The sequence below is a fragment of the Hypanus sabinus genome, chromosome 8 (genome assembly GCF_030144855.1).
Source record: "Hypanus sabinus isolate sHypSab1 chromosome 8, sHypSab1.hap1, whole genome shotgun sequence".
NCBI classification, from domain to species: Eukaryota; Metazoa; Chordata; class Chondrichthyes; order Myliobatiformes; family Dasyatidae; genus Hypanus; species Hypanus sabinus.
The window spans coordinates 105,119,466-105,132,609 of record NC_082713.1 but is presented as its reverse complement, the minus strand read 5'-3'; the positions used below and the strand labels follow the sequence as shown (position 1 = coordinate 105,132,609).

General features: G+C 40.0%; 1 protein-coding gene across 2 annotated transcripts in view; it reads right to left on the bottom strand.

Annotated features, from left to right (window-relative positions):
- Positions 1–202: 202 nt before the first annotated feature.
- Positions 203–13,144, bottom strand: part of mon2 (MON2 homolog, regulator of endosome-to-Golgi trafficking) — a 177,763-nt gene continuing 164,821 nt past the window's right edge. For both annotated transcript variants that reach the window (XM_059977529.1, XM_059977528.1), the window contains 3 exons: positions 6,503–6,710; positions 4,652–4,734; positions 203–1,448 (listed from right to left, as the gene is read on the bottom strand). In XM_059977529.1, coding sequence (XP_059833512.1) covers positions 1,285–1,448; positions 4,652–4,734; positions 6,503–6,710 — 455 coding nt within the window. In that variant the 3' untranslated portion in view covers positions 203–1,284. The remainder of the gene's footprint in view (positions 1,449–4,651; positions 4,735–6,502; positions 6,711–13,144) is intronic.

The window sequence follows — 13,144 nt, the reverse complement described above, 5'->3', positions numbered from 1 at the left end:
GAAGAAGACATTAACTTGAAGTTCTCAATACAATTGTAGTACAAATCATCGCCTGGTCAAAGGACCACATAGTTTCTTTTAGAAAGTGATAAGAACTATTAAACATCAATAAACACTGTAAAGGGGTATAAAGATTGTACAATTTATGTGGCATACAGAATTTGGATCTAATTAGTTAACAGCACTCAAGTTAAACAGCAGGTTTAATTATAATTTTTTTATATTACTTCACACAAAAATAGATTTAACCCACAATACTGTACAAAAGCACCTTTTTAAAAATTGTTAGTATATTGTGCAAAAGCTCAGCTATCAATGTCACTGAAAAAACTGTGCAGCTGACAAGCACCGGAAAGGCATTGCAGATGGAACCATTTAGCTTGTGTCTGTTGGAAGATTAAACTTAGAAATTAGGTTTGCTAAACCACTCCCTTCAGATTATTAGTTTTATTTCTGGGCACTAAAACAGTTTGTAATGTACAGCTGTAATTGGAAAGAACTGTATTCCAGCAGGCAAATCACAATGTGATCACAATAGTGTCAAGTACCAAATATTTTCAAATAAACACTCCTTTTTAAAAAAATCGTCAGATCAAAAATTATTTACATAATATTAATACTGACATGGAGGAAAGGGAATGACGAAACGATGTAGAGAGCTCATTTAAGCACTGCAGCGTGCTGATGCACAACACCTTTCAAACTATCACAGAAAAACGTCACACTCTGTAACAGAAGTGGACAATTTATTTTACACACAAGTACATAATTTCCCTTTACTTAGAAAGGCTGGTCACATGACATGGAATGTTATGGAACTCACTTGCATATAGGTCTGTGCACAACTTGAAGTACTTCTTAGAAAGTGCACAAAATGCCAGCCAATTTCTCAAATATATGATGTTGAATATATATCTTTTCTTAAATTACATCAGCAACATCTTTAAACACAACCTGTACACACACACACACCCTCCCTCCCTCAAACACTTTCATATCATTGCACCAGATTTAGGCTGGTTAACTAAAACAAACCCTCTGGTCAGATTCACTAAAAAAAATGGCGGGGCTGCTACACAAGGTTTTTGTCCCTACGCATATCTAATAACCCCAACAGTCAGTAAGGTTTGCTTCCCAGCAAGGCCCCTGATTGTTATTTAGTCCAGTCTGCACGTGTAGATCTTTACATTTAATTATGTTTCAGACCTTCCCCGATTGTGCTCTGGTACATCAACTCTCGGAATCGGCAATAGTCCTCCAGATGAAGTAGCAATTTTATATTTGTCAAGACTCTCCATTTTGTACTTTAGCTACTGGCGGCTGAAGAAAATCTTTAAATGGGACTAATGCTTCTTTCAAAGCTGAGCAAACCTCAGAAGAAGTGCAGGTAATACATTCAACTAACGTTGGGTACAGAGCAATGACTTGCGACCAGGTGTTGGTATCAACTGTAACGACAAAAAACAAAGTCAAACTCCGAACGTAATACAAAACACAGGAAAAATCTTTCCGGCTCAAGCACAATAGAAAACAGCTTTCCTCTAGACAAAATATTTGGCATACGTTCTTGTCATAACAACATCCTTTTTCATCAGAGAATGAAGTAGATGATACCACAGCAACATCACTAATCTAAGCACTGTCGCTTGCTAGATTATCATAGTCATGGAAAAGTACAGCACAGATCAAGCCCTTAGGCTCATCTAGTCCATGCTGATACCATTCAACTGTCTACTCCCATCAACTTGTAACTGGACCATAGCTCTCCATACCCCTCCCGTTCATGTACCTATCCAAACTTCTCTTAAACGTTGAAATTGAGTTCACATGCACCATTTGTGCTGGCAGCTCATTCCACACTCTCACCACCCCGAGTGAAGTAGTTTCCCCTCATGTTCCCCTTAAACTTTTCATCCTTACCCCATAACCTCTAAGTACGATTCCCACAAAACCTCAGTGACAAAATCCTGCTTCCATTAACCCTCATAATTTTGTATACTGTACCTCAGAGTCTGACAATACAAAAACAGGCCCTCTGTCCATCAAGAAACCACTTCTACAAATCCTATTTGCCAGCACTTGCTCCTTAGCTTTCTATGACTTGGTGATTCAATCACTCATCTAGATACTTCTTAAATGTTGAGAGGCCATCTCCACCATCTTGACACGGTGTGTGTTCCAGATTTGAACCAACTACAGGGTTGCAGTGGAACTTAACTTTCCTGTAAACTATGAGATGCAGACTATTAATGTGCATGCGGACTGCTGAAAACTGCTTGCTCTTCCTGATAACACCCATGTACCATCAACTTGCAAGACGTGTCACTCAGGGACTTGGGCTAGATATACTTTTTGTGTGACTGTATGTTTTATCTTGTATGTGCTTTGTGCTGTGTATGACTGTTTGCACTGTATTTTGCATCACAGCCATTGAGGAACAGAACACTGTTTAGTCTGGCTATATTCATGTATGCTTGAATGATAATTAAGTTTGCACTATCTAAGGTGGGCACCTCAAAACTTTGCACAGATACCACTAATCCTACAAATAAACAGGCACGATAGGTAAACCAAAATCAGTTTCTTCTCCCAGACATCATGACTCTATTCACACTCGCTGGCCACATCTTTCATGCGTCTTAATCCAAACTCATTCTTAAGAAGTCTTTACTCATGTTCTCAATATTTATTGCTTGCTTGCTTATTTATTTATATATTAATTATTCTTCTCTTTTGTATTTTCAGTTTGTTGCCTTTTGCACACTGGTTGTTTGTCCATCCTGTTGAGTGGTGTCTCTTATTGATTCTATTATGGTTCTTGAATTTACTGAGTATACTCGCAAGAAAATGATTTTCAGGACTGTATATGTACTTTGATAATAAATTTAGTTTGAACTTTGAATAGGCTCAGAGCTTGATCACAGTAGGAAGATATCAAGCCAACAGAAGAAACATTCCAAGGATGTTGTCGAAGTCTCCTTGTAAAATTGTAACATCCTCAACAATTAATGGGAACCCCAAATCCATGACTACTCAAATGGAAAGGATGGAGAATCTCAAATCTTGTTATTTGGGAACATCCAAAGCTCGGCATAAATGGTGGATCACTCTACCCAACTGAGTGCCCCACTCATGTTGAAAGGCCGCTTTAGAATTGAAGTGAAAGCAAGTAACCTTTGACCCCAAAGGCACCAACTGAGGCGAGGACACCATGGCAACGTATTGAGGCAGCAGCTGCACAATCTGATTCTCATCATCCCCTCCTGAAAGATCGAAGTGAAGTTCCCCTTTAGAACGGTGACTGATACAAGAATGTATAGTTTGCAATGAAACTCTAAGCTTTATTTCAACAGTAAACCAGCACTAGCTTCATAAGATTTCATGGAATTTTGCTCTGGTCGAATATCCTTGCAACACTAACCATTATACATTAGAATGAACAATTTTACAAAATATTTGTTTACTTTTTCCTCTTCTGTCTCATTTCAAGAGTATAGCCATGTGTACAAATCCAAATGATTAGTCTTCTTTATACTGTCTGAATGTTGGGTCATTTTGCAACCTTCTTGAACTGCAAAAGATGCCAGATTGCATCTCAGCATGCTAAAACTATATAATGAGGATGAGTTATTGGTAAAATGCCTCACCAAATTCAAACCCATTTGCAAGAAATAATAGTTATGGAAAACAAATTTCATCTTTTCAGATAAGTTAAAAAAAACTTTTTTTTAAAATATAAAATTCACCTCAAGGCTGAGGTTAGATGCTAGAAAGTTTGGTAGAAGTAGATTCAATAGTAACTTTAAGAAATAGGATACTTTCTTGAAAAAGAAACTGCTTTCAAAGCTATGAGAAATGAGCAGGATTGGGACTCACTGAATTCTATTCATCTTGACGCTAAGGCAGCTACAAAATTTAAATTTAATGAATCATATGATGTGGGTGTGCATTGTTTAATAACTGTACAGAATCTATTAGGAAATGTGGGCAGTTCCATAACAGAGTGTCATCATTCTCGCTTACAAGGCTAACCTCCATCAATATGGGATTTGTAGGCAAACGTGGAGGTGCCAACTTGCTAGCTGAAATTCATTGATGATTTCTGCTGCGTTCTGATCCTGGACAACTTCAAGGACTAGTGGCAGAGTACGAATGGTGCAGATACACTGCACAATCTGCTCATTAAACGTGTAGGTTAGAACTGTCACAGGAATAGCACACATTTATTTGAATGGAACACAAGATACACTACATTTTAAAACTTTACTGTTTACTTCTGTTAGGAAAGATCCCCTGGGGTGTCATATGCTAGTCGCTCAGAAGACTCTTTCAAGCCCACCATGTTTGATTTGTGAACAGATTGAACTGTAAATTATCACAGCTGACAGATTGCAAACAAAAAAATCCCTGCTGATTCATGAATAGACTTCTGTGAAAGAAACCAGATACCATTATGAAATGGCGGAGCAGACTCGATGGGTCAAATGGCCTAATCTGCCTCTATCCCTTAACTTATAACTTAGCCATGACTCAGAACACTCTGCACTGCACTCTTAACGCCTGCTAAAGTAACTTCGCAACAGGGATTGCATTACAGCTCTTTACCAGATTGTAAAAAGTTTTCTCAGATACAGTATATAGAAACAATTACCATTTTCAGGCTTTGTTTTCTTAAGTGAATCCATAAGAGTACTGACTGCTTTTAAAACAAAAACTATTTCTGTCACTCGTTGCCTGTATTTAAAAGAAAAATAACAAGCGTTAGATACCTAATACAGAAGTACATTATTTAATTACCTGAATAAACTTGCAATACAAAAACAATAGTTTTCTGCTGTTTGAAATTTAGCCACATGATGGCAGTATTTCTTCACTTCCTATAAGGGTTTCAACAGATGTTGTGCAGACCACAGACCACGGAAATATTATCTGCACTTATTAGAAAGAGTCCAGAGTAGTTCATCTTAGCCAAAGTGACATATATAAAGATTAGAATAGACAAGCATACTACCCTTTCATTGTTCCATATTGCAGTCAACCTCCAAGTTGTAGCAGTTTGAAGAACAGAAATTTGTCCTTACAGAATTTACAAATCACAACTAAAAAATCTCAGATAAAGAAAATATGATCTTGCAAAATTTAAGTAAAAGTACACAAAAGTTATTTTCTTTTCAACTGTTGTTTCTTGATACGTATACATGAAGTAATTTTCTAATAACATAACTCCCTTGTAACGTGGTGGTCACCTGTAATTTGCTTTGTTGATACAGAGGACAAGTAAATGGGTCATTTGGTTAACGACTTCATGTCGCCATTTATTCTCCACCTTTATCTCTTCCTATCCTATCATCTTCCTACAAGTGCATACTTCTATCTTCGATGCTTGTTTAGCCTCCCCTTACATATTGCATTTTCACTATTTGGATAAAGAGCATGTCTCTGAATTCCTTTTTGGATTGCTTGGTGACCCTCTTATTCCAACAAACTCAGTTATGGTCTTCCCCACAAATGGAAGCACTCTCTCTCCATCAGGAACCTGACTGTTCCTTAAAGATCTGCATAGGTTACCTAAAAGCCTTCGTTTCTCAAGAGAAGATGTTCTTTCTTTATTGCTAGGTACAGCCTTACATTCTTTGGGCATCCTTGTGCATTTTCCCCATTGTCTAATTTTTATAATATGAAAGGTTGAAGAGTTGTTCTCCAGTGTGGTGTGAGCAAGGTTTAATATGTATCCTGCATTACTTCACTGTCATTTATACCTTAAGGAGCTCCAGTTTGTTTGGTTTTGACTTTGTACACATTGCTGGCTAAAACGAATCTGCATCTATACTGTCAAACATAATCCACTCCCAACTGAAGAAAATTTTCAGAGAAAGGCAGTCAGAATGCAAACAAAATGGGAAAAATCCATTTTAACTTGAGTGGAATTTAGTTCCCTGCACGTAATCCCTACCGGGATTCAGTGAAATGATTGGTATTTAAACATTGATCTGAGTACATTCTCACCTCATCTTTAACATCACTTCTGCCACTCAGCATCCTGAGACTAGACATTGCACTCAATAGATATGCTTGAAGGAAATCTGTTCCAGAGGGGGCTGTGCTACATGACAGCAATCTCTGCTGTGCTACGGAGAACAAGTGGCAGCTGTGAGAGGAGACTGAACAACCAAAAGACCCAACCATTAAACATAGCCACTATTTTACTCTTGCCCACACTATACCAGAATGTGGATCCCAGGTCAGCCTCTATAGCCACCTGAGGACTCACCAATAGATACCCTCTCAGGAGAACGTCAGGCTTAACTCAGGAGATATCACTATTATGGTTGCCACCTGAGCTCGTCCCATTTGAGTGTTTGGTCCATATCACATTAAACCTTTCCTATCCATCAATATGTGCCCTTCTTCATGGTTGATCCTTTACGATAATGTCCATTTTCCTTTCAACAAAACAGTAAGAGATTCAGATCGTTTCAATAATTCAAAATACATTTCTAACCTTGGGAGAGGACACCTGCCACTCAACCTCTCGTCTTCAATGTACCGATGCAAGACATCTTGAGACCTCTTTAAGAGCACAGACAATGCCATTCGAGAAATGTAGCCTTCCTGGGGTGTTGTCACCTTATTGCTGAAGGAATACTGAAGCAATGTCTCAAAACAGACTTTGGAAAATTCCTCTCTCATTCGAATGTCAATTTCGGCCTCTGGAGAAGCAAAGAAGCAGTTACTCTTTCAGTACGTGGCCACTTCAATGAAACCAACTTCAAAGTCACTACTCAGTCTCCAGACTTCAGTTTATTACCATGCAGGTTATTTCTATTATAACATGTTGGTAGCCTCATCAAACAAAGATGTAACTAGCCCCACTGCTTGTGAATATGACATGCCAGTAGAGTCAGAGTCACAAAACACTACAACACAGAAACAAGCCCTTTTTGGCCCTTCTAGTCTGTGCCAAACCATCAATATGCCTAATCCCATCAACCTGCACCCAGACCACAGCACTCCATATACCTTCCACCCATGTACCTATCTAAATTTCTCTTAAATCCTGCATCTACCACTTGCACTGGCAGCTCGTTCCACACTCTCACCATCCTCTGAGTGAAGAAGTTACCCCTCATGTTCCCCTTAAACATTTCACCTTTCACCCTTAACCCATGACCTCTAATTCTCATCTCACCCAACCTCAGTGGAAAAAGCCTGCTTGCATTTGCCCTGTCTATACCCCTCCATTTTGTATCTCTATCAAATCTCCTCTCAATCTTCTACGTTCTCCGGAGTAAAACCATAACTGATCATCCTTGCCAACATCCTTGTAAACTTTCTCTGCACTCTTTTAAACTTATTTCTATCTTTCCTGTAAGTAGGTGACCAAAATTAGTACTCCTAATTAGGCTGCACCAATGTCTTATACAATTACAATGTAATATCCCAGTTCCTGTACTCCATACATTGAGTTATGAAGGCCAGTTTGCCAAAAAATTTCTTTATGGCTATACTTTATTAGGAGTTTGAAGAGATTTGGCATGTCAACAAATACACTCAAAAGCTTTTATAGATGTACCACGGACAGCATTCTGACAGGCTGCATCACTAACTCGTATGGGAAGGTGCGGCTACTGCACAGGACTGAAAGAAGCTGCAGAGGGTTGTAAATTTTACTCCATCTTGGGTTCCAGCCTACAAAATGCCCAGGATACCTTCAGGGAGCAATGTCTCAGACAGGCAGAGTCCATTATTAAGGACCTCCAGCATCCAGGGCATACCCTTTTCTCACTGTTACCATCAGGTAGGAGGTACAGAAGCCTGAAGGCACACACTCAGTGATTCAGGAACAGCTTCTTCCCCTCTGCCATCCAATTCCTAAATGGACATTGAACCCTTGGACACTACCTCATTTTTTTAATATATATAATTTCTGTTTCTTCCACAATTTTTAATCTATTCAATATACATACACTGTAATTGATTGATTGATTTATTATTATTTTATTTTGGTTTTTTTCTTCTATATTATGCATTGCATTGAACTGCTGCTAAGTTAACAAATTTCACAACACATGCCGGTGATTATAAACCTGATTCTGATTCTAATTCTGACCCTATCTACCTGTGATGGCACTTCCAAGGAATTACAGATTTGTATTCCCAGATCTCTGTCCCAACACGCTCACCATGCAAGACCTACAGTGCCTTACTGCTCACCATGTAAGAGATACAGTGGGGCTAGAAAGTTTGTGAACCCTATAAAATTTTCTCTTTCTGCATAAATAGGACCTAAAATGTGTTATTTATTTAATTGGGTTCTAGTTATCTGGTTTTAAAAAAATATCTAATCACATATTTATGCATATTTATGCAGAAATAGAGAAAATTCTACAGGGTTCATAAACTCTCTAGCACCACTGGTTGGTATCACAAAGTGCAATACCTCACACTTGTCTGCATTAAGTTCTACCTGCCATTTTTTAGCCCATTTCACCAGCCGACCCAGATCCCGCTTTATTAGTCTTTTGGCAGTCAAACAGATCCTTAATCTTGGTGTCTTCTGCAAATTTGCTGATCTAGTTTTCCACATTATCATCCAGACCATTTATATAGCTGACAAACAACTACAGACCCAGCACCTATTCCTGTAGCACACCACTAGTCATAGACCTCCAGTCAGAGAGGCAACCATTCTCTGTTTTTTTTCTACAAAGCCAATGTCTAATCCAATTTACTACCTTATTTTTGAATGCCAAGTGACTGAATCATAAGACATAGGAGCAGATTTAGGCCATTCGGCCCATTGAGGCTGTTGTACCATTCCATCATGGCTGATCCATTTCCCTTTCAATCGTCTTTTCCCTGTAACCTTTCATGCCCTGACCAATCACGAGTCTACCAATCTCCACCTTAAACACACCCAAGGCTGTGCCTTCACAGCCACCTGTGGCAATGAATTCCAGATTCACCCACTCAAAAGAAATTCTTCATCTCTGTTCAAAATGGACTTCCTCTCCACATCCACTCTATCTAGGCTTTTCACCATTCAATAGATTTCAATGAAATTCCCCTCTCATTCTTCTAAATTCCAGCAAGGTTCAATCACTCCTCATACAATAAGCCTTTCATTTCTCGAATTATTCTTGTGAACCTCCTCTGAACACTCTCCAATATCAGCATATTCTTTCTTAAATAATGATCACCAAAATTGCTTATCATACTCCACGTGAGGACTCACCAGTGTTTTATAAACCCTCAGCATTACATCCTTGGTTTTCTATTCTAGCCCTCTTGAAATTAATGCTAATATTACATTTCCCTTCCTTACCACTGACCTGCACGAGGACTCCCAAGTCCCTCTGCACCTCGGACCTCTGAATTTCCTCTCCATTTAGAAAACAGTCTATGCTTTTATTCCTTCTACCAAGGTGCATGACCATATACTTAACAACACTGTAGTCCATTTGCCAGTTCTTTGACCTTTCTCCTAATCCGTCTAATCTCCCCATACAAGTTAGTGATGCAGCCTGGCAGAATGCTCTCCGTGGTACATCTATAAAAGTTTTTGAGTGTATTTGTTGACATGCCAAAGAAACCCCTTACACTTCAAAGAATTCCAACAGATTTGTCAGTCAAGATTTTCCCTTCAGGAAACCATATTGAATTTAGCCTATTTTACTGGGTGCCTCCAAGTGCCCCAAAACTGCATCCTTAACAATTGACTCCAACATCCTCCCAACCACTGAGGTCAGGCTAACTGGCCTATAATCTCCTTTCTTCAAGAGTGCATTGATACTTGCAATTTTCCAGTCCTTGGGAACCATTCCATAATCTAATAATTCTTGAAAGATCAATTTTCTCTTGCGATTCAAAATCAGCACCAAACTAATTTTCCTGATCTATCTGCATATTGAAATCCCCCAGGAGTATTGTAACGTTGCCTTTTGACTTTTTTTTCTTTTTCTATCTCCACTATAAATTGTACCTTGCATCCTGGCTTCTGCTCGGAGGCCTATATATAACTCCCATTAGGGGCTTTTTATCCTTGCAGTCTCTTAATTCTACCCACAAGGAATCTACATCTTCCGATCCCATGAAACTTCTTTCCAAGGATTTTATTTTATTTTTTACCAACAGAACCACCCTACTCCCTCTGCCTATCTATCTGTTGTTTCAATACAATCAGTATCCTTGGATGTTCAGATCCCAACTAATATATGCTTTCAACTATGACTCAGTGATGCCCACAACATCATACCTTCCAATCTCTAACTGCACCACAAGAATATCTACCTTATTCTGTTTACTGTGTACATTCGAATACAGCACCTTCAGTCCTGTACCTTCTGCCCATTTGGGACCTTATCAAGGGCCTTGTAGAGAACATCCACTACCTTGCTTCCATCAACTTTCCTGGTAATTTCCTCAAAAATCTCTATAGATTGGTTTGATATTACTTACCACACCCAAAGCTATGTTGATTATCCATAATCAGTCTGTCCAAATACTTATATACCTGATTCCTTAGAATACCTTACAATAACTTTCCCATTACTAATGTCAAGTTCACCAGCCTATAATTTCCTGGCTTATTCTTAGAGCCTTTCTTAACCAATGGAACAACATTAGCTATCCTCAAATGCTCTGTCACCTCACCTGCAACTAAGTACGTTTTAAATATCTCTGTCGGTGCCCCAGAAATTTTGGCTCAAGCCTCCCACAGGGAACACATTGTCAGGCCCTTGAGATTTATTCACCCGAATTTGCCTCAAGACAGTGAGCAACAAATATGATAACAGAATATAGTATTAATGGTAAGACTCTTGGCAGTGTGGAGGATCAGAGCACACGGTATTGGGGGTATGGTATTGATGTGGATAGAGAATTGGTTGGCAGACAGGAAGCAAAGAGTGGGAGTAAACGGGACCTTTTCAGAATGGCAGGCAGTGACTAGTGGGGTACCACAAGGCTCAGTGCTGGGACCCCAGTTGCTTACAATATATATTAATGATTTAGACGAGGGAATTAAATGCAGCATCTCCAAGTTTGCGGATAACATGAAGCTGAGCAGCAGTGTTAGCTGTGAGGAGGATGCTAACAGGATGCAGGGTGACTTGGATAGGTTAGGTGAGTGGGCAAATTCATGGCAGATGCAATTTAATGTGGATAAATGTGAGGTTATCCACTTTGGTTGCAAGAACAGGAAAACAGATTATCTGAACGGTGGCCGATTAAGAAAAGGGGAGATGCAACGAGACCTGGGTGTCATTGTACACCAGTCATTGAAGGTGGGCATGCAGCTACAGCAGGCTGTGAAAAAGGCAAATGGTATGTTGGCATTCATAGCAAAAGGATTTGAGTACAGGAGCAGGGAGGTTCTACTGCAGTTGTACAAGGCCTTGGTGAGACCGCACCTAGAATATTCTGTGCAGTTTTGGTCCCCTAATCTGAGGAAAGACATTCTTGCCATAGAGGGAGTACGGAGAAGGTTCACCAGATTGATTCCTGGGAGGGCAGGACTTTCATATGAAGAAAGACTGGATCAACTAGGCTTATACTCAAGTTCTAAAGGGATTGGACAGGCTAGATGCAAGAAGATTGTTTCTGATGTTGGGGAAGTCCAGAACGAGGGGTCACAGTTTAAGGATAAAGGGGAAGCCTTTTCGGACTGAGATGAGGAAAAACTTCTTCACACAGAGAGTGGTGTATCTGTGGAATTCTCTGCCACAGGAAACAGTTGAGGCCAGTTCATTGGCTATATTTAAAAGGAAGATAGACATGGCCCTTGTGGCTAAAGGGATCAGGGGGTATGAAGCGAAAGCAGGTACAGGGTTCTGAGTTGGATGATCAGCCTTGATCATACTGAGTGGTGGTGCAGGCTCGAAGGGCCGAATGGCCTACTCCTGCACCTATTTTCTATGTTTCTATCTTGGTGTCAGAGTCCATAAGACACCCAAAGCTGCTGTGCAGGTTGACTCTGTGGATAAGAAGGCACACGGTGCCACGGCCTACATCAATTGTGGGATTGAGTTTAGGACCTGAGACGTAATATTCCAGCTATATAGGACCCTGGACAGACTCCACTTGGAGTACTGTGCTCAGTTCTGGTCGCCTCACTACAGGAAGGATGTAGAACAGGTTGAGTGAACTTGGCCTTTTCTCCTTGGAGTGACGGAGGATGAGAGGTGACCTGATAGAGATGTACAAGATGATGAGAGGCATTGACTGTGTGGATAGTCAGAGGCTTTTTCCCAGGGCTGAAATGGCTAGCATGAGAGGGCGCAGTTTTAATTTGCTTGGAAGTAGGTACAGAGGAGATGTCAGGGGTAAGTTTTTTTTATGCAGAGTGGTGAGTGCATGGAATGGGCTGCTGGCAACGGTGATGGAAGCAGATACAATAGGGTCTTTTAAGAGACTCCTGGATAGGTACATGGAGCTCAGAAAAATAGAAGGCTATGGGTAACCCTAGGTAATTTCTAAGTTAATGGATATATTTGGCACAGCTTTGTGGGCTATCTCCTTCTCTGTAATCTGTACGGTCCATGACCTCACTGCTGCACTGCCTCACATCTATAAACTGTGGCTGTCTCACAAGTAAATACAGATGAAAAAATCCATTTAAGTCCTCCCCCATCTCTTTTGGCTCCACATGTACAGCATTGTGCAGAAGTCTTAAGAACATAAATATAGCAAGGGTGACTAAGATCTTTGCACAGTACTGTAGTAATTTTGTGTGTTGCACTGTACTGCTGTCGTAAAATAAAAGAAATTTCATGTCATATGTGAGTGCTGATAAACCTGATTCTGAGATGGGTTTCTGTTGTGGACTGCGAGTGGAAAGTGGGCAGGGACAGGTGGATCATGGTTGGGAAAAGGGGAAGGGAGAGGGGAAGAAGTGGGAAGCACCAGAAAGACATTCTGTAATGATCAAGAAGCCAATTAATAAGAGTCAAATTACCTTGCCTGGTGTCTTGGGGCTGTGTGTGTCTGTACCTGAACCACCCCCATCCCTAGCACTCCTTCTCCGTCACCTGTCCCACACCCCTCCCACAACACTCCACTCCTACCATTCCCAACATCCTTTGCTCTTGCCAGATTTACAAACTCCACATTAACTTTAACTCTAAATACATATAAGTATGTATGT